This window comes from Dipodomys merriami, unplaced genomic scaffold, assembly GCF_024711535.1.
Source record: "Dipodomys merriami isolate MVZ:Mamm:240054 unplaced genomic scaffold, mDipMer1.0.p SCAF_35, whole genome shotgun sequence".
Classification (NCBI taxonomy): domain Eukaryota; kingdom Metazoa; phylum Chordata; class Mammalia; order Rodentia; family Heteromyidae; genus Dipodomys; species Dipodomys merriami.
The window spans coordinates 10,852,311-10,874,364 of NW_027205048.1; the positions used below are offsets into that span (position 1 = coordinate 10,852,311).

At 39.5% G+C, this 22,054-nt stretch overlaps 1 protein-coding gene across 3 annotated transcripts in view; it reads left to right on the forward strand.

Moving 5' to 3' along the window:
* The window catches only part of Sec23ip (SEC23 interacting protein), a 43,511-nt gene extending 21,666 nt beyond the window's left edge, over positions 1 to 21,845 (forward strand). The window contains exons 12-20 of one of the 3 annotated variants that reach the window (XR_011365101.1): positions 762 to 857; positions 4,977 to 5,174; positions 6,881 to 7,036; positions 7,677 to 7,779; positions 10,797 to 10,982; positions 11,897 to 12,059; positions 12,791 to 12,891; positions 13,398 to 13,529; positions 20,456 to 21,845. Coding sequence is in view for 2 of the 3 variants with exons in the window: in XM_069988157.1 (XP_069844258.1) it covers positions 762 to 857; positions 4,977 to 5,174; positions 6,881 to 7,036; positions 7,677 to 7,779; positions 10,797 to 10,982; positions 11,897 to 12,059; positions 12,791 to 12,872 (984 nt within the window). In the remaining variant the exon portion in view is untranslated. The remainder of the gene's footprint in view (positions 1 to 761; positions 858 to 4,976; positions 5,175 to 6,880; positions 7,037 to 7,676; positions 7,780 to 10,796; positions 10,983 to 11,896; positions 12,060 to 12,790; positions 12,892 to 13,397; positions 13,530 to 20,455) is intronic. The other 2 variants (XM_069988158.1, XM_069988157.1) reach the window with 2 other exon arrangements.
* Positions 21,846 to 22,054: the final 209 nt, after the last annotated feature.

Here is a 22,054-nt window from a genome sequence, read left to right on the forward strand (position 1 = left end):
ACCCGGGCAGGAAAGACCGCGAGACTCCTATCTCCAATAAACCACCAGAAAACCGGAAGTGGCGCTGTAGCTCAAGTGGTAGAGCGCTCGCCTTGAGCTGAAGAGCTGAGGGACAGCACCCAGGCCCAGAGTTCAAGCCCCACGACCGACCAAAAAAAAAAAGATTATTTATAGAGAGGAAGGTTAAGTGGCATTTACCATACATAAAGTCATAAGAGAAATGCAAATTGAAAGTGCAGTGAGGTTTTTGTTTTTGACCTATCTTTTTTTGTTTTTTTTTGGGTCCGGTCGTGGGGCCTGAACTCTGGGCCTGGGCGCTGTCCCTCAGCTCTTCAGCTCAAGGCTAGCACTCTACCACTTGAGCCACAGCGCCACTTCTGGCTTTTTCTGCTTATGTGGTGCTAAGGAATAGAATTCAGGGCCTCTGGCATGCAAGGCAAGCGCTCTACCCCTGAGCCACCTTCCCAGCCCCATGGAGTTACATTTTTTTAATTAAAAAAATAATAGAATGTTTAGGTTGGAGAGGCCTTGTATTTTAAGGCTTAAATTTATTGTTAAAAACAAACCTCAAACCTAACTTTAAAGAAGTGACTGATTCTTATCGCTATTATTTTTTTCAGTTCAACGTGTCATTTTATGCATATACGAGGTATCTTGATCAGTCTCTCCCCTACTGAACTCTTTTTTTTAAAAATAATTTTGTATTGTATTGCAATTTTATTGATTTCCAGATTGATTCATGGGTGTGTTTCTTTTTAAAGCTCATGTGTACAGTTGATGACCTGAAGGAAATGGGGATACCTCTTGGACCCAGGAAGAAGATAGCTAACTTTGTAAAACGTAAAGCAGCCAAACTGGTAAAGTCTCTCTCTGCCCTCAAGATAATACTCATCTTTTGACCTGTTGGTTTTTATTTTAGAAATTTCTAGTTTCCTATGGTTGGATAAGCTAGTACACAGTAACAGAGCTAATAGAATTCACAGAACTGGGTTTAAATCCATGTTGAGCTAAATAACTCCCAAAGTAGAGGGAGTTTCCAGAACAAAGGGCTTTCAACTTTTTTTTTTTAATTTAATTTTTTATTTTTTTGTTGGTTGTGGGGCTTGAACTCTGGGCCTGGGCGCTGTCCCTCAGCTCTTCAGCTCAAGGCAAGTACTCCACCACTTGAGCCACAGTGCCACTTATGTTTTCTGAGTGGTTTATTGGAGATAAGAGTCTCACGGCCTTTTCTGCCCAGACTGGCTCAGATCTCAGCCTCCGGAGTAGCTAGGATTACAGGCATGAGCCATCATGCCCAGCTTAGGGTTTTCAACTTTTTAAAATGGTTGTTTGTGGTTATAGGCAGATAGATGAGTCCAGTGTCCTCACTCTTGGCACAAGTACACATTCATGCATAATTGGCTTAATTTCTGTGATGCTTGGTTTCCTTCATTTCTAAAATGTGAACGACAGTTTCTTCCTCATAGGTGGCATGAGCAGGAGATAGCTGGTGAAACCTCGTACGCAGCACTCCTCGCCATATAGAGATAAGGAATTGTGCCCTGCACGCTTCTTAACTGATAGCAAAATAGCAGAACAAAGCAGTAGTGACAAGCTACAAAAATAATCTGGGAAAAACTTACTTCATTTAATTTGAATTTAATATCAGACTCTATAGAGATTTTCTGATAAATTAAAAAAGTTAAAAAACAAAGACGTCTTATTTTTTGATACTGAAGGCATCTTATTTTTACTGTTATCAACTTCTTTAAATTTTTATGTATTTGTTTTTTTGTGGTACTATGTTTGAACTCAGGATCTGGTACTGTAGGCATGAAATTTGCCATTGAAGACTATGTCCCCAGCCCTTTTTGCTTTAGAGTATTTTTCAGATAGGATCTTGGCTAAGATCATCCTCTTATGTATGTCTTTTGAATAACTGAGATTACAGGAGCATACTACCAAAGTCCAGTGTATTTGTTTTAAAATTTTATTGTGAAAATACTGTACAGAGGGGTTACATTTACATGAGCAAGGTAATGAGTACATTTCTTATCCAGCATTGTTGCCTCCTCCTTTGTTTTTCCCCTACCATCCCTTCCCTCCCACCTGTAACTCAGTCTTGTGCATACTGGGCAAATGCTTCTCCACTAGGCTATGTATCTAATTCTGATCTTTTTGTCTTTTGAACTTCTTTGGTTCTCTTATTTGTTCTATTTGTTTTTGGACATCAACATGCCACTTTTTAATATGGATGCGACTGTCACCTGATTTTTCATGATTGGCCTAAGGAATTGAGTCAGTCAGCATTTAATGGAACATCTCTTTCTAGGTCAGGTCTTAGGCTTAGTTCTTGGGATTTAGAGAAAGACCGTGAGTATGCAGCCCACTTCAGGAGAGTGCGTTGATCCCACATGACAGGCACAAGACCTACAACAGGAGGCATTTAGTGCTGTCAGAGCCAGATGAGGGAATGGGGTGTTCTGGCTTGTTGATAGGGGACTGAGGTTGGTGAGAGAACACTTCCCAAAGTGTTACACTTGAGCTTGTAGCTTTATCAAGGGCAGTGGCTGGCTAGGAGCAGGCATGTGTTTCCTGTACTTGGAGCATCAGGTGCACTGGTAATGGGGAAGGGATGAGGATTCTGAAGGCAGGTTTGATTGCCCCTTTTACAGGAATAGTTTCCAGGTGTATTCTTATAGCTGTGAAAGTTGTGTTTTTTAGCAAATATCATAAAATGCTAACCTGCTTATTCTGTCAACATGGTTGTGTGGCAGGAAATTTTCTGTTTAGTCTAAATTTTAGTTCTAATTTGTTTAGGAATCTAAAATTTAAAATATATGTCAAATCACATTCTGAAATTTCACCCATATGCATGCCATGTATGTGTGCACACACACACATCCATAATGCATGAACTTTTGAATATATTAATTCTTTTCTACTTTAAAAAAATTATTTGCTGTCTTATTCTGTTGGCTAGAACCTCCTAGCTGATTCAGAGTACATTGGCCAAAACAAAAAAAAATGGCTTTGTAGATTTAAAAATTGAGACAAAATACATTTAATCAGCTGGGCCTTTTTTTCTGTGACTTGAGGCATATTTTCACTTTAGCAGCCGTGAGGCCCCTGTCCCTCTCTCATCAGTGTCTGTCAGGAGCTGCTGGAAAGCCTGTGTTCACAGAGTTCACTCAGAGTTCACACAGTGGCAGTGTGTGGTGGAGCTGGAAGAGGACGGAGCTAGCAGCTCATGCCAGCCCCGTGGTATTATACCAAGACGAAGTGAGATGACAGGTTGTACACTCAAAGATGGAAAGGAAAAGAGCAAGTACAAGACATTGTAGAGCCAACTATATTTGATTAAATGTAGAGAAAGGTTATTAGCATGGCAGGTTACAGGTGTTTTTCATCTAATTTTTCCTGTTTAAAATTGAATCATTGTTCATTGGCAATTCACAAACAGTTCATCATCACACTCAAGTTCTCCAGCCCTCTGATGAGCATGGTGATAACTGGGTTATGAGTACTGGTGGTGTTCCCATAGGCAAGTGTGGTGTTCCACACACACACTAGGAAGGTACAGGCTTGTAAAGCAAGACAGAAATAAGGAGCAAGCAGCTGTGTCTTTAGGCCCTGAATCATGTCCTTAATCTTTTTTTTTTTTTTTTTTTGGTGCCAATCCTGGGGCTTGAATTCAGGGCCTGGGCACCGTCCCTGAGCTATTTTTACTCAAAGCTAGTGGTTTACTACTTGAGCCACAGCTTCACTTTCAACTTCTTGGTAGTTACTTAGAGATAAGAGTCTCAAGGACTTTCCTGTTCAGGCTAGCTTTGACCCTCAATCCTCAGATCTCAGCCTCTTGAGTAGCTAGGATTATAGGCATGAGCCACTGGCACTGAGCCTTATTCTGTAACAGAGGTAGAAAGTAGAAAAGGATTCTGTAGTTCTTGAAAAATTTATAGAAGGAGCTTATTTTATAGACTGTAATTGCTTGGATATATAAATGATTGCATTATGAGAATATTTTGATTTTTAAAAAATGTTTTGATGATTAAATTTTTGGCATGATCATATATATTTTTAATCCAAAAGTATTTGGCTTTGGAAGACCATGAAACCTTAGCCAAATCACATCCATTGCCCTGTGTGGTCCATAGATAACATGGTGCTGCTAGATGGTGTGTCCTGCTGATTTACTGTTGCTGAAAAATGGGGCCAGAGTTAGCCAAAACTGTTTTATTTAGCTGTTGTTTATAGCTATTGAAATGAAAATGAGCACATACCCCCTTTACAGCTTAGGAAACAAAGGTTCCTGAGACCTGCAGAGAAGACAAGTCAGCTATGGCAAGTGTTCTCATTCCTCTGACACTGTGGAGTTCAGGGTGTAACCGTAAACCACCAGCAATGGCTTTGGCTTATTATCCATGACTCCTCTTATGTGTTTGCCCATAGCTCTTATTTGTTTATGGAAATGCAGAGATCTTAAGTGTTCTGGGCAATAAGTTTTGACAGTTGTATGTAACCATCTAAATCAAGAAACAACGTTTTTGTCCCACAGGTAGCTCCTCATGCTTCTTACCAGCTATTTCCTCCCTCTCTATGAATCCTGTTCTGATTTCTATCATTATGGAATGGTTTGCCTGTCCTAGAAATTCATAGAAGTAGACTCAACAGTATGTACTGTTTTGTATCTGCTTTCTTAAAATACTTTTGAGATTCACCTAAGATAGCCAATACTTATATTTTGCTATATTTTTTCTTTTAATAGTCTTTTTTACCTTAAGTTTAAGTAAATAATGGATAACATGACATAACATGACATTTCTTCTTAAATACTCACTGTGAATCTCTGAAAAGGACATTTTCCAAATAATCCAGTGTTGTCGTTATTTCTACACCATTAGTTGTTCCTTAATAGCGAGGAAGTATGTGTTTTAGTGATCACCAAGAACTGAACTTTCCTAAAGATAATCTTAGGAGATTTTGGTGTTTCTTAGGAACAGAAAAAAGCAGCATTAGAGAAGAAGGCAGTGATGGCCACTTTGACAAAAGGACAAGATGAGAGTGCTCAGAAAGCCAAAGAACTGGCTTCTCTGCCTTCAGAGTCGAACGAGTCAAAGAAGAAACTTCCAGTCGGTGCTTATGTGTCTTCTGTGCGTGTTGATTATGAGTCTTTTGAAGTTGGCACAGGACAGGTAAGTTTATGCATCAATAGGGCTACATATTTGATGTCAGAAGCATTTAGTACATGGTGGTTTTGTATTCTTATATAATGTGTATTGGGTTATATGGAGAAAGTTGGTTTTTCTCTGTGCTGCTTTTATAATGTTCAAAATAAGAGACATGTATATTCTGAACATAATTGTCTTAACTATGGCCCCTTTTGTTACTGATTATAAGACTAATGATATTAAATTATGACTGGTAGGAAAAAATTAAGACAGTAATAGAACATCTGACATATCATGAGGCAGTTTGGAAAGCACAACGTGAAACTTGACATCCGATCCAGACAAATTGCTTGTGCTTTTAAAGATTGTATTTAAATCTCTCTCTTCCCTTCCCCCTTCTCTGTCTCTCTGTCTCTCCTCTCTCTCTGCTGGTTCCAGGGCTAAGACTCAGGTCCTCAAGGTCCCATTTGGCTCATTTGCTCATGTCTGGTACTCTGTCACTTGAACCATGATCTGAAAATACCCATTTTTTATTTTGCAAAGATAAGTCAGGCCTAGCAGTGTGAAGAACAGCCTGTTAGGAAGGCAGCCTGATGGGGTAAGTTAGGAGCACTGGGTTTAGAAGTGGATGTTGTAGGTCAGAGTCCTCATTCTGCCACTGACTTGACTGTGTCATCGTCTTTACTGTCTTTTATCTCCGAAGTAGGGTTGGTGAGTTTTGCTTTACCTTCCTCTCTCAGTGGACCTTTGTAATGCCCTTAGATTATACCATTTATTGGTTTTCTTTCTTAGACACTAAAATGATACATGCTTTCCTGTGTTGCTGTGAGAACCCTGAAAGAGACTTAGAAACTATGAGTGCTGTTATGTAGGTGTTGATCCCTTTTGTTCAGTAATTAAATGCAAATATCTAAAATGGGCTCTTTTGGGACAAATCATTTTTCTCACAGAAGGAAATTTGTCTTAACTAGAGATTCAGTTGGAAATAATGCCATGGAATGTTTAGGGTCAGCCATCAAATTATATGTGGCCTCAGTTAGTGACCTTTCCCTTATACTGACTTTGATATTATAACCATGCTGTTTTTATTATGCTGGTATTGGGGCTTGAACTCGGGGCTTTGTGTTCTTACTTGACCATGTTTTATAGATGTAGAAACTGAAACAGAGGTAAGAGAGGTTAAGAAATTTGTCCAAGGTCACACGTGAGTGAGCAGTAGATTCAAACACAGGCAGGATGACTGCAGATTCTGCAGATTTCTGCAATAGGAATAATATACATTTATTATCCTAGAGAGTAAATAAAAAGATATAGCCAGAGGATGTAATAGCCAATAAAATTTAAAAGTGAAGCGGTGTACACTGGTGGCTCACGCCTGTAATCCTAGCTGCTCAGGAGGCTGAGATCTAAGGATCCTGGTTGAAAGCCAGCCCAGGCAGAAAAGTCCGTGAGACTCTTATCTCCAATAAACCATTAGAAAACCAGAAGTGGCGCTGTGGCTCAAGTGGTAGAGCACTCACCTTGAGCTGAAGAGCATAGGGACAGCATCCAAGCCCAGAGTTCAAGCCCCACGACCGACCAAAAAAAAAAGATTTAAAAGTGAAATTATTGTAAGCTAGCAAAAGTTATCCTTTAAGACATCTGTATTGTTTCTTTTAAGTAAATATAGTTCCATTTTGTATATGTTACAGTGGAATGATTATCTTTTATTGCTGTTTGATTCTTCCTAGGTTTCTGTTTCTTACAATTCACTAGACTTTGAACCAGAAATTTTCTTTGCCTTGGGATCTCCGATTGCTATGTTTCTCACTATCCGAGGAGTGGACAGGATAGCTGAGAACTACAGGCTTCCAACTTGTAAAGGATTCTTCAATATTTATCATCCAGTGAGTAACTTCAATTTGCTTTCTATTTTGAAGAATGTGAAGAGCCTGTCCTCTTCATCTTAACAGATTCTCAGATTTTTATTTCTTGGAAACCATTGTTAATGTTTACTTTGCAAGTTTCAGCTCTCTATCCTGGAAGAGTTAGTCTGATACTTTTCAGTAAATTTTTTTTTGCCAGAAAGTCTATTCAAAGAAAAGTAATATTGGGCCGGGTGCTAGTGGCTCACATTTATCATCCTAGCTACTAGGCGGCTGAGATCTGAGGATCATGATTCGAAACCAGTCCTGGACAGAAAAGTCTGTGAGACTCATCTCCAATTAACCACCAGAAAACTGGTGGTTTTGAGCTGTGGCTCAAAGTGGTAGAGCACTAGCCTTGAGCAAAAAAAGTTCAAGGTCATTGCCCAGGCCCTGAGTTCCAGCCCCACAACCCACAAAAATAAAAAAATAAATAAATAGAAGTAATATTATCTCATTTGCAAGGTAATTTTACCTACAAACTTGAAAATCTTACAGTTGCAGTATTTGAACAAAGTATAAAAATGGAGTCTCTGTTTGGCTGCTGGCCGTTTTCCTACCTAGCTAAGGCATACAGCTCAAAAGAAAAATTTTCACACATTTCCAATTTTCCTCTTTACAGCTTGATCCAGTGGCATATAGATTAGAGCCTATGATTGTTCCAGATTTAGACACAAAAGCAGTTCTCATTCCACATCACAAAGGCAGAAAAAGACTTCATTTAGGTAAGAGACAAATATTGTAAAAACTTCCTTTCTTCCCTTCACATTGTAATTGTAGTGAATTTGAAAGTTTAACACTAGCTGGGTTCTGGTGGCTCATACCTATAATCCTAGCTTTTCAGGAGGCTGAAATCTAAGGAAGGATTGTGGTTCAAAACCTTTCAGACAGGAAAGTTTATTATCTTCAGTTAACCACTGAATGGTGATGGTGGCTCAAGTGATAGAGCACTAGTCTTCTGCAAAACAAAAAACAGAAAAGGCTCAGGCTTGAGTTCAAGCCCTCAGACCAGCATGTGTGCGCATGCATACGCACGCACACACACACATTTAACACTAAATTCTGACAGTAATAGTGAAGACCCTGCTTCAGTAGTAGTGAGAACTTCTCAACTGAGAAAGTGGAGGAGCTGTGAAGAATTCTGAATGAATGCCTGCTCTTTGATGGCACTGTCATTGTTGAGATAAGGAATGGGGGGGTGGAGTTGATAATAAGATGATAAGATTTGTAATTAGATTTTGATAGTTCAGTTGGAATTTTTGGGATTAGGGAAGAAGAGTACATTTAAATTAATGACCAATCCATCAAGAAATAATTAATACTGCCTAAGTCAAGTGAGTTGTTGTTTTCTTGCTAACTAGACAAACTTTTCTGATTAAATAATTCATTAAGTGAGGCTGGGATGTAATTAGGCCTAAACTTAAAAAGTTGAGTGGAAGGAGCAGGAGTAAGGAGAAAAGAGGGGGAAATCACTAGGTTCTCTGTTTAAATATGTTTTTGGCCTGGCACCCATGGCTACTCAGGAGGCTGAGATCTGAGGATTGCAGCTTGAAGCCAACCCAGAAAGGAAAGTCTGTGAGACTCTTTATTTCCACTAAATTACCAAAAAAGCTAGAAGTAATGCTGTGGTTCAAGTGGCTTAATGACAGTGCCTAGGCGCTGAGTCCAAGTTCCGGGACCAGGACACCAAAAAAGTATATATATTTTTTTCAAGTATTTATTTATTGGGATTAGGCGACTATATACATGTCATAATGGCATACTTAACTAAAGTCACAAACACCTTTTAATCTTTACAATGATAGTTATCAGTATCTTAATCTACATAGCTTATGAATGGTATGACCTTTAACTGTAAAACTATTCTTACAAATTGGGTGATATGTACATTTGCTAGCTGTTCCCTCTTACTCCCTCCTTCCCATCACTACCCTTGAGTTGCTTAGTTCACTTTCATCAGTGTCCAGTACAGCTGATGGGCCCTCTGCTGGATTTTTTTTTTTTTTTGGTCAGTTGTGGGACACTGTCCCTGAGCTCTTCAGCTCAAGGCGAGTGCTCTACCATTTGAGCCACAGCACCACTTCCAATATTCTGGTGGTTTATTGGAGGTAAGAGGCTCATAGACTTTCCTGCCCAGGCTGGCTTTGAACCATGATCCTCAGCTCTCAGCCTCCTTAGTAGCTAGGATTACAGACGTGAGCCACCAGCATCCAGCCCTCTGCTGTATGTTTTCACCTACTTTCCACTGATTCTGTGCTCTGAGAAAGTATATTTTTGTTTGCTTGCTAGTAGCATATTTAGCTTTTGGAAAGTTAAAATGAGAAATTTGTTACTTATGGTCTTTCAACTAAAATATGATTATTAGAAAATTACAGAAAATAGTGAAGGCACTGTGGTATTTTTAATTTAAAAGTTGTAGTTACAGAAAAAAATTAATTTTATTTAACTGTCACAATATTGTTGATTAGAAAAGTGGTGATTTTTTTTTTCACTCGCATAGACCTATTTTTTTAAATTTGGATTAAAAAAAAAAGCCATTGGGCTAGGAATGTGGCTTAGTGATAGAGTGCTTGCCTAGCATGCATGATGCCTTGGGTTTGATTCCTCAATACCACATAAACAGAAAAAGCCAGAAATGGTGCTGTTGCTCAAGTGGTAGAGTGCTAGTTATGAGCAAAAGCAGCTTAGGGACAGTGGCTAGGCCCTGAGTTAAGCCCCAGGACTAGCCCCCCCCAAAAAACCCCACAACAAAAAGCCATACAAATAGGCTTTTTTATGGTATATGAACTTTTTTTGTACCAATAATAGGGCTTGGAGTCTTACTTAGTTTTTTTGCTCACAGCTTTACCATTTGAACCACACCTCTACTTGTCTGTTTCTGGCCTTTTGATAATTAATTGGAAACTAGGATTTCTTGATTTTGTCTGTCCTGGCCGGCTTTGAACCTTGCTCCTCAGATCTCAACCTCCTAAGTAGCCTCTGGCACCTGGCTTGAACTATTTCTTTCCTTGGGCTTGGGGTTTGATCTCAGGGCCTGGGTGTTTTACTTGAACTTCTTTTTTTGCTCAAGGTTAACTTTCTACCACTTGAGCCACAATGCCACTTCTTCCACTTTTTTCTGAGTGTTTTATTGGAGATAATAAGAGTCTCTCATGGACTTTCCTCCCCAAGCTGGCTTTGAACTCAGATCCTGAGTAGGTAGGATGATAAAGCATGAGCCACCAGTGCTTGGCGTGGCTTGAACTTTTTTTTTGAGAGAGAGGGGCTGAATGAAGTTTAGTTCTTTAAAAAAAAAAAAAAAGACAAAAAATATCTCATGACATTTTCCCATGTTGAGGGTTTAGGGCTCTAAGGTAACTACATATATTTGACATTTAAGGAAGGAAGAAGCAATTCTCACCTGCATGAGAAGAGTTTTAGCTTTTTTTGTTTGTTTGTTTGATATGGGGCTTGAGCTCAGGCTGGGTGCTGTCCCTGAACTCTTTTGCTCAAGGCTAGTGCTCTACCTTTTTGAGCCACAACTCCACTTCTGGTTTTCTGGTAGTTAATTGGAGGTAAGAATCTCATGGACTTTCCTGCCTGAGATTGGTTTTGAACCACAATCCTCAGATATCAGCCTCCTGAATAGTTAGGATTATAAGCTTGACTCACCAGCACCTGGCAAGTTTTAACTTTTAATGTCTGTGATGAAGAATTGTACCCAATGACTAATTAGCTTGATATTACATTTTAATCTCTCTAGAGTTGAAAGAAAGTCTCTCTCGTATGGGATCTGATTTGAAGCAGGGTTTTATTAGTTCTCTGAAAAGTGCTTGGCAAACGCTAAATGAGTTTGCCCGCGCACATACTTCTTCAGCTCAGTTGCAAGAAGAATTGGAGAAAGTCGCCAATCAAATCAAAGAGGAAGAAGAAAAGCAAGTAGTTGAAGGTAAATTCATCTTTTGACTTTTATGTGTGTAAATGTTGGTACTGAGTATTGAACTCAAGGACTTTTGCCCTCTATTGACTTTTTTCTCAAGGCTGGCTCTCTAATACTTGAACCACACCTATAGTTCTGGCTTTTTGCTAGTTTATTGGAGATAAGCATCTCTTGAATTGTCTGCCTGGGCTGGCTTAGAACCCTAACCTTATATCTCAGCCTCCCAAGCAGCTAGGACTATAGGTGTGAGCCACTGGCATCCAGCTTTCTTTTTACTTCCAAGGCATTTTTTAGTATAAATATTCTTTATGAACATACTACTTAGATTAATGATACTTTTTCTTTTTTTTAATTTGGTGAAATCATGTAAGTTCTTATAAAGGAAAATCTTTTCTGATCAACTCTCCTGTCAAATGCATTTTCCTCAAAAATCTCTGTCACTGTTTGTTAATTAAGGTTTTACCTGATAGTTATGGAATTTTCACTCTGCAATTTAAAATTTTTTACTGATTTTTAAAGCCAGGATAGAAGATTGGAATGGAGAGAAGTTTGGGTATTTTAAAGACTCACACCTATAAGTTATCCTGATACTCTTGTTTAACTGTCTTCTTCCAAATTTCATATGCAGTACGAGGTCATTCTGCCATGTTTTTGATGTTCAGATTCTCATTCTATTTCCTTTTTTTCTGCAATGCTGTTTCCCCCTTATCTTCACAACTTGTGTCAGCTGTTGACTTTCTCTCTTCTCCTTCGGAGAACCAGCCCTGCCTCCCCTGTTCTTTAGAAGAATGGGGAGTAAGCCTGGTAGCTCCCCAGTTACTACACCTGTCAAGCAATATTCTCATTGAGCCCAGAAACTCAGCTAAAATCACAGGAAAATGATTAAGTGATTGACTTTTATATTGAAATGGTTTAAATTCTAGCAGAAAAGATTGTTGAAAGTCCAGATTTTTCCAAGGATGAAGACTACTTAGGAAAGGTTGGAATGTTAAACGGAGGCCGCCGAATTGATTATGTTCTTCAAGAAAAGCCAATAGAGAGTTTTAATGAATATCTTTTCGCTCTTCAGAGTCATTTATGCTATTGGTAAGTATTCTTCACTTTGATGACTATTAATGGACTGTAGGTGCCAGCACATACAGCAGTTTGCTTCGTGAGATTCTTATACTGACTCATCATTTGTCATGGACTATTTAATCTGAACTGTGTGTGATAGAATCCAGTGATTTTTCTCCTTTCAAATTTGCATTGAACTTGTATTAACCACAAGGTGGCAGTATGTACTGTGCCTCTGACCTGAGACCATTGGTATTGTACAGTTTTTGCTTTTTTTTTTTTTTTTTTTTTTGGCCATTCCTGGGGCTTGAACTCAGGGCCTGGGCTCTGTCCCTGAGCTTCTTTTACTCAAGGCCAGCACTCTACCACTTGAGCCACAGTGCCACTTCTGGCTTTTTCTGTTTATGTAGTTCTGAGGAATCGAACCTAGGGCTTCATGAATGCTAGGCAAGCACTCTACTACTAAGCCACATTCCCAGCCCCCTGTATATTGTTTTTGTAGGGGTGTCTTTCATGGTTGGAGTGGTAGGGATTTTGAAAGGCTATTCTTCCGTATGTCCCATTACAAAGGAGACATGACATCTTTGGAGCAGATTAGTATCCATACAGTGAAAGGACCGCTCTGAGAGCATACTGCTCTGTCATCATTTGCTTTCTCATAGAGTTGAATAGAACGACAAAAACTGCACTTACCACCTTTATGCATAGAAGTTAATTTCATCTAAAGAGCTCTTAAGTAAATACATTTTTCTTTTTTCTAGGGAATCTGAAGATACTGCCCTTTTGTTACTTAAAGAAATTTATAGGACAATGAACATTAGTCCGGAGCAGCCTCAGCATTGATCAGACTTCTATTTTTGGTGTGAGTTTATCCTTGATTATAAGTTCTCAATGTTTGTATTCTGAAGTTTTTGTGTGTTTGTGTGTGTGTGTGTGTGTGGAGTTGATATTGACTAAGATTTTCTTTTTATTCTTTTTTTTCTCTGAAGTATTTTTTATTTTTGTTGGAATTCAGAATAGAGACACTTAAGGAAGGCAATATACAAAAGCAATGTATATTCCTGACTTGTTATAATCTTTTCAGAGCCAAGTATGCTGTTACATGCCTGTTTTCCCACAACCTGAGAGGCTGAAACAGGAGGATCATGAGTTTGAGGCCAGCTTGGGCTAAATAGTAATATCTTATCTCAGATAAACAATCCTCCCCCTCCTCCAATCTTTCAACTACATAGAATTTGAGTCCTTTTATTTGTTCTTTTTTTTTTTTAAGTAGATTCCCAGGAATATAGTTAAGAATTTCTTGGTAGGTCTCAGAACCTTCTTCACAATACCTTAAACAAATACTGATTTATTTTCCTCCTGTAACAGGAAGGGTTCCTCTGTTGAATGACACCACCAGCATCTTTCTGCCAAAATGTTGGCTTTTGCTGCCTCATGGTTACAAGATGTCCCATGGTTCCAGATATCTCATCTGTATTCATGGCATGATTAGTGGGGAAGGTCAGTGTCCATCATACCTTTCCCCTTTAATTAGAAAAGCAGAAGCATGCTGGGTGTGATAGTGCACACCTATAGTCCCAGTACTTGGGAGGTAGAGCTAGGAGATGAAGACTAGTCTAGGCCACATAGTGGAACCTTGTCTCACTTTGATCATACTTACTGACTCTGTTTTCAATAGGTGCCTACCCCATTGTGTGTGACAATTGTAAAGATTGTAAATTTTTTAAGTGTAATTTTTCTAGAGGGAAAGAATAGAGATGGGGGCTGAGTCTGTGATGACTGATCCAACCTACAAGGCAGCTGAAGTCTTACTCCTATCTGGCCTCCTGAGACACTAGATGCCCATTCTTCCTCACTAGATGATGTATTACTTGAAAAATAGGCAACATGTTTCTAACTGATAAGCAGTCTTAAAGCCTGTGAAAGAATGAAATGCAGAGTATCGCATTTCTCTTGCTGTATGAGGGCTTTGACTCTGCGCCTCTGGCTCTCAATTGGCTTTTGCACTCAAGGCTAGCATTCTGCCACTTGAGCCATAACTTTACTTTTGCCTTTTTGCTGGTTATTTGGAGATAAGAGTCTCATAGATTTGTCTGCCAGGGCTGACTTTGAATCTTTGTTTTCAGATCTCAGATCTCAACCTCTTGCTAGGATTATAGGCACAAACCTCTGGTACCCTGCCAATATTTTGGTTTTGATAAATAGGAAGATTCCCGACATCTCCTGCCTTGTCATTTTAGAAAGATAACTACTACTTTCAGTCTGATTACCTCAGAGAAAAATTTTGTGCATATTCAAACACCTATTCATGCACTTTAAAACAAAAGGATCTCATTCAATATACTGTTTTACCATTTGGATATTTTCAGTCATCTAGACAGCTTGCATGATATTGTACATTAATTAGCATGTCTGGGTTTTTGTCATTGTATTCAATGACTATAACCCATTGTATGCCTACATTCCCCTCTATTGAATCAGTTAATGAAAATTTAGATAATTTTCAGTGTTTTTAATGCTGACTATTAGGAAATTTTAGCTAACAGGATAGCTTGGTTTCAAAAAACACTTCATAAACTGTACCATTTTATTGTTCTTGCAATTTCTAGTATCATAATATTAAAATAAATTGAATGTAATTTCAAAACCCATTACAGTCCAGATTTTCAGTTATAAAATAGCTATTTAGTTGTTTGACAAATATTCATTGAGTACTTGCTGTGTGACAAGCACCAGTTTTCTTGCTAAAGATGAGTAACAAACCAGATGGTATCTTTACCTTTAAGAAATTTGCCTTTTGCTGGGTGCTAGGGCTCATACCTGTAATTCTAGCTACTCAGGAGGCTGAGATCTGAGAATCATTGTTTGAAATCAGCCTGGGAGGAAAGTCCATGAGACTCTTTATCTCCAGTTAGCCACAGAAAAAGCTGAAGTAGCGCTGTGGTTCAACTGGTAGAGCAACTAGCCTTGAGCAAAAGAAGCTCAGGGATAGCACCGAGGGCCTGAGTTGAAGCTTCAGGACCAGCAAAAAGAAAGAAATTTACCTTGTACTAGGAGATTGGCAGGATAAGTTGTATTTTAGGGCACAACTGAATTTCAGATATTAACAGATTCTGTGGAGAAAGTAAAAGAAGTTCAGATAGGTGACGGAGATCTGATTATGAGGAATGTGGGTCTCGTGTCAAAGCAAGAGGCGTGGAGTGACATGCTTTGGTTCTGTGCTTTCGCAAGCTTGCTTGGTTGCTGGGTAAGGAGTAGACAGGAGTGGGGCGGGGAAGGCAGTACACAAGTGACTTAGACCAGGGTGGTGAAGTGATAGGGTGAGAGAAGAAAGAAGAGCTGTTCCTAACCGGTGAATTCACCGTGGTGTATGAGGGAATAAAAGGTTAAGGATGACTCCTACGGAATTTTGTGAGCAACTAGGTGGATGGTGGTACCTTTTCCTTGTTAAGCTTTGGAGGGAGCAGGTGTTTAGAGGGTGGGAAGGATGGACTATGAGTTTTGGCTTGTCTGGTCAGTAGTTGATGATTATGCTTTGAAGCTCAGAAGAAACCTTGGAGCTAAAGATAACTTTAGAGTCATCAGAATGTGCTCATCATTTCAAGTCACAAATAGGTGAAATCATCTAGAAGGAGTGTGTAGGCAGAGCCAGCGAGGTGAAAGAAAATTGAGGACTTGAGTTCTCAGCTAGGGAAGATTGCTGGGGGTGTGGGGGGGAGGGGAGGAGGGGGCACATGCTTAACCCTGGCTGTTTCCTATATAGCCAGGATTACAAGCCTAAACTACCAGCACCTGGCCTAAGTCTGTTTTTTTAAAGGGGCAAGTAAAGGATCACTCTCCTGTATTTCTTCCTCAGCTCCCCTGACCAAAGATAATCAGTTCCAATTTTTATGTATCTTTCCAGACATCTGTGTGCCTGCACACACCTGTAATTTTTTTTTATCTTTACTTTATTATTTATTTATTTTTTTGTTGGTCATGGGGCTTGAACTCTGGGTCTGGGTGATGTCCCTGAGCTAGTCAGCTCAAGGCAAGTGCTCTGCTACTTGAGCTACAGTGCCACTTCTGGTTTTCTGGTAGTTTATTGGAGATAAGAGTCTCATAGGTGGCTGGGAATGTGACTTAGTGGTAGAGTACTTGACTAGCATGCATGAAGCCCTGGGTTCGATTCCTTAGTATCAGGTAAACAGAAAAAAGCCAGAAGTGGTGCTGTGGCACAAGTGGTAGAGTGCTAGCCTTGAACAAAAGAAGCTCAGGGAAGCTGGGCACCGGTGGCTCACACCTGTAATCCTAGCTACTCAGGAGATCGCTGTGAGACTCTTATTCCAATAAACCACCAGGAAACTGGAAATGGTACTGTGGCCCAAGTGGTAGAGTGTTCACCTTGAGCTGAAGAGCTCAGGGACAGCGCCCAGGCCCAGAGTTCAAGCCCCAGGACTGGCAAACAAAAAGTCTCACAGACTTTGCTGCCCAGGCTGGCTTCAAACCTGGATCCTCAGGTCTCAGCCTCCTGAGTAGTTAGGATTACAGGCCTTAACTACTGGTGCGCGGCTTAATTTCTCTATTTTTAAAAGACAAATGTCAGCAAAATTATTGCCCTGTTCTTACCTTTGTGTCTTGAGATTGCTTCATCTGCATCCATCCATCCAGTACTGCTTGAGTACCTTACTAAGTACCTGGTACTACTGTAGACACCGGGGTAATATCAGTGGACCAAAGTCTCTGCCTTTGTCAAAGGTCTGGAGCGTGCCACATGGTCACCAGAGTGAGTAGGGTAGGAGCACATCTGGGGTGGGAGCGCATTACTGCTGTGTTGGAGAGGGCAGGGGCATCCTCTCTGGTAAACGGCCATTTGAATACTCACGTGAGCAGGAAGGCGTCGGGGGGACATCTTCCATGCAGAGAAAAGAGTATATGTCAAAACATGAGAGGTACCTCATTTTAATGTGTCCCATTAGAGTTTTTACAATAATGCTGTACTGGTAAACATTTAGGTTAATCTTCAGTGCTTTCATGATAGACTAATATATGTGATATATATTGTGTGTTTGCAAATTTTCATTATATGATATGTATTTTTATTTTATATGTAGTGTCCAACATGATATCAGTCCCTTGAGCCTTTTTCCCCAAGGCTGGTGCTTTACCACTTGAGCCACAGCTCTCCTCCAACTCCTTTGGTTCTTACTTGGTGATAAGAGTCTCACAGACTTTCCTGCCCAAGCTGGCTTTGAACCATAATCTTCAGAGCCATTGTACCCGTCCAAATAGGCTATATTTTAATAGTTACATTGTGTTCTATTTTATAGTTCTACTCTGTACTAAATTACTGAATCTCAGCCCCATAGTTGGATGTCAGGTGATTTTTCCAATTTTTACTGTTCTATATAGTTCTGACATGCAGTTTTAAATACCTTTTACATATCTCTAAGGGCTTGAGATAAATTCCAGATCTAAAAACATCACATATTTTGAAAGGGAGTTCTGATCTGTACTACTGCTAAATTGCATTGTGGGCGAGTTGCTCAGTCTCCCTATCTCCTGTCAGTATGTAAGTACACACTTGCAGAAAAAGTAGGTAGTACTGATTTTAAACATTTTTCCAGTTGTATAGGTAGCAGTTGTTACATCATTTTTCTTACATTTTCAGCACTAGTACAGTTGAGCTTTTTGGTGTATTTAATTGCCTGCTTATATGTCTTTTTTTTAAATCAGTTGCTCGTTTTTTACCTTTGTGCATTTATCTAGAGGTGTGAGGGGTTGGTTGGGTACTTTTGTTTTAAAGGATATTAACCTTTTTACATTGCAAATATTTTCCCAGTTTGAGATATGCCTTTTATTTTTGCTTATATTTTAGCTTTTGGCCAGGGCAAGTGAGTAAGAGAGCATGTTTTTTGTTTTTTTGTTGTTTTTTTTTTTTTTAAAAAGACTCACACCTGTAATCCTAGCTACTCAGGAGGCTGAGATCTGGGGATCATGGTTCGTGGTTCGAAGCCCACCTGGGCAGGAAAGTCAATGAGACTCTTCAATAAACTACTCAGAAAAAGCCAGAAGTGACACTGTGGTTCAAGTGGTAGAGCGCTAGCCTTGAGCACCAAAGCTCAGGAACAGCACTCAGGCTCTGAGTTCAAGCCCCAAGACTGGCAAAAGAAAAAGCCAGTCTTTTCATTAATTATTGTTTGGATGTTTATTGTTTATCTTAAGCCTTACGTGGTTGTTTCATTTGAGCTTGAGAAGTATACCATCTTAAGGGTGTTAACTTTTTTACTAAAAATTAGTTCATCATTTTTGCCTGTGCCACACATATATGAATAGTACTGTTTTATTATTGATGTTTTTTTTTTTGTTTTTGTTGTTGTTTTTGGGTCCCGTTGTGGGGCTTGAACTCTGGGCCTGGGTGCTGTCCCTCAGCTCTTCAGCTCAAGGCTAGTGCTCTACCACTTGAGCCACAGCGCCACTTTTGGCTTTTTTTCGTTTTGCTTATGTGGTGCTGGGGAATCGAACCCAGGACCTCATGCATGCAAGGCAAGAGCTCTACCACTGAGCCACCTTCCCAGCCCTATTGATGTTTTTATCATATGCCTAATACTTTGTTTTCTGGGCTACCTGATTTATTATTTATCTTTCTATCCTATTTCAATGATTTTGAGTCACCTAGTTTCCACGGTTTAGCCTCTTTAAGTCTCAGGTGCTTTTGTCCTCAGCTGTTGGCTGGACGTTGAATTCTGAGAGGGCATGCATTGTCTCCTGCCAGCTACTGGGGGGGCATTACCTGTCTGGGTCTGCTTAACCTAGTTTCTCTGCTTGAGATGTTTTGGACTCTACTAGTAGTGGTGTGAATTCAGACCAAAGAATTTGTAGGTTGACATTTGGCATCAGGGTATTTCCCCTCCCCCCTTTAAGGAGGAAGCGGTGTGCTGGCTTCACTCTCACTTCTGCATGGAGCATTTTTCCTTTTAATCTTCCTCTAGGCTGTAGCTGTCAGAGTCCCCACTTCCTGTCTCAGCAGAGACACCCTTCTCTGGGCATCTTTCTTTTCATGGAACAGAAGCAGTGATAACATCCTATGGTGACTTAATTGTAGTTTTATGCTTTGGGGGGGGTATTACTGGACTTTGAATTCACCTCGTGTTTGTTTATGAGGTGCTCTACCACTGAGCAACACCTCCAGCACTTTTTAACACTAGTTATTTTTGAGATAGGGTCTTGCTTTCCGGTATGTCCCTGGCCTATGATCCTTCTACTTTTTACTTCCTGGGATGACAGGTATGCTACCACACCAAGCTGCTTCTAATTTAAATGGAGCCTCATGGATTTATCTGCCTGGACTTGTCTGGAACCGACATCTTCCCAATACCAGTCTTCCACGTAGTGAGGATGACAGGGTCCTGCCACTGTTTTGAGAACTTTTCTGCCCAAGCTGAACATAAACTATGATCCTCCCTATCTCAGCCTCTGAAGTAGTTAGACTACAGATGTGAGCCACTGGTACCTGTTTTGAAACTTTTTAATATCTGGCAATGTAAGTTCACCGTATACCCCAGTCTCGGTCATTATCTCAAATTAATGTTGAAATGAGTTAAGTTCCCCTTATTTCCTTTTCCCACAAAACCAACAAAATCCAAGAACTAGTAATTTTAGGATATTTTTTGTTGTTGTTTGTGGTAGTGGTCATGGGGCTTGAACTCAGGGCCTGAGCACGACTTCTGAGCTTTTTCACTCAAGGCTAGTACTCTACCATTTTGAACCATAGCACCACTTTCAGTTTTCTAGTAGTTAATTGGAGATAAGAGTTTCACAAAAATTTTCCTGCCTGGGCTGGCCTTGAACTGCAATCCTCAGATCTCAGCCTCTTGAGTGGATAGGATTACAGGTGTGAGCCTCTGGTGCCTGACTGTAATCCTAGCATTTCAACATCACCTAATATGGACATTTTAGTCAGGACTTCTTGGCAGGATTGTTCACTGTAATAGTGTTACTGCTTCTTATACTTGCTTATAAAATACAGGCTTTAAATTTAGAGTTTAAATTCTTAGTACTATAGAATACTACAAAGTAATTAATTTGAAACATTATACCTGGATCATTCAAGCAAATATTTGTTTACCTGAATAATACTTGTATGCTATGCCCCTTCAGTGCTTTTTAGAATTAGTCTTTAAAAAGCCTCAGATTAATCTGACAGATTAGTTTAAGTTTGTTCTTGGCTTCTGGTAGTTTCTTGGTTAGGAGGATTATTGTTCTAGATCTTTCTACCAGTGAACTGTGTACCTGCATCCCTTGGGGGAAGGGCTCGTGCTCCCTGGCTGTGTTCCTCAGGGCAGCTTAGCCCTCACTGTGTGTGTCGTTAAGAAGGAATAGCACTGAAGTGCTAATAATTTGAGTCTGGAAAGTTTACTGAAGGACTTTTTTTCTTATCTTAACAGGAAGTTCCAGTTTAAATTATGTCGCTAAGAGGATCTTCAGAGGCTGTTCTGTTGGCTCCTGTTCCTGTGATGGGTGACAGCAGTTGCTCAGATGCAATTCTCAGATGTAGAGATTCATTTAAAAGAAAATGCACAGAACGAAAATCTAGTGAAAAGAATCAGTACCACATTTGGATAATATAGATGAGAAAATACAACTATAAAAATGATGCAATGAAAACTTCCTCAGATCTGTTTAGTTACATGTGATATCAATGAAGAAATACTTGTAGCATGCAAATGGTTGTTTCTATTTTTACAAAACTATTGTCAGTGGGCTTACCTTTTTCTTTTATTAGTGCAGTATGGACTTGTTGAGAAACTATACAAACATGATTTTTAGAAATTGTATGTAGTGCTCTAAATGTGAATTGTAGTTATGAGCTGCTTTGATGCAGGGTCCTTCTGTTTGTGATGAGGAAGGTCTGAGGTCTCATATTCCAAGCTGGATCTGTGGTCTATAACGCTTCATGCCCAGTGAGAGTCTGGCTAAGGAGGAGGTAATGGCTCTCCTGGCTCCAGGGGATGAGGCGGCAAGTGACAAGTTCTCATTTTGTCACCTGAAGTAGCAGAGCTACACATCATTGCTGACGTTCCACTTAATGTGAGAACCAAAGTAGAAGTTTGTGTTTTTTGATTCATATTAATTTCTCTTATACCAAAGTATTTGAAAGGATGAAATGTACTGCTTTTAGGCTGTAAAATTACTTCATGAAAAGACTGCTCTATAATATTTCACTTTGTTTTACTATAAATTCAAATGATCTAAATATTTTCCTAATATATAGGAATAGTGATTTTCTTCTTTTATTAGGTAATAGAAAACTTGATGCTGTTTACATAGTTCTCATGGAACATGAAATTTTTTGAAAGTGACATGATACACATTTTTTTGTGTATATATCCTAATTAGTGTGAATAAAACAGTAACGTTGATACATTTTTTTAGGCAGCAACCTTCTGTATTTCTCATGTCTTCCTTGAAAGTATTTGTGTGTTTAGTGTTCATTCTGTTTTCATTGTTAGTAGCTACTGTGTTGTGCTGACCCAGAACTTCAGCATTGCTGCTCGTTAGAACAGGAAGAGTTTAGAGCTTTAGTTGACCCCAGACAACATAGATTCCAACCACCTCATTCTCTAGCTGTTGACACGACACTAAATGCCTTTCCTAGACTGGGAGGTGGCAGATCTGGGCTGAAGCATAGTTTTCTTGACTCCCTTTTGGCCTTCATTTCTTTATACCAGGATAATCACTTTTCACTTTTATTTCCTAATACTGATGAAGTAAAAGTACATGAGGGTTATTTATGTATATTTTAATAAAACCCAGTTTGATCTTTCCAATGTGCAATCAGTTTTGTCTGTGTCATTCTGCCTGTGTCTTCTATAGAAAACCATGGGCAGAGGAGAAGGGCATTGGACCAGTGCCCGTGGAAAAGCATGTGCCAGCAGTGGCCAGATTGCCATTTCTTTTTAATACTTGAGGAAACATGAAGTAGAGTTTTTGGTCACACTGCTTATAGACATTTTTTCCATTATTATTCAGTCTCTTAGAAAAAC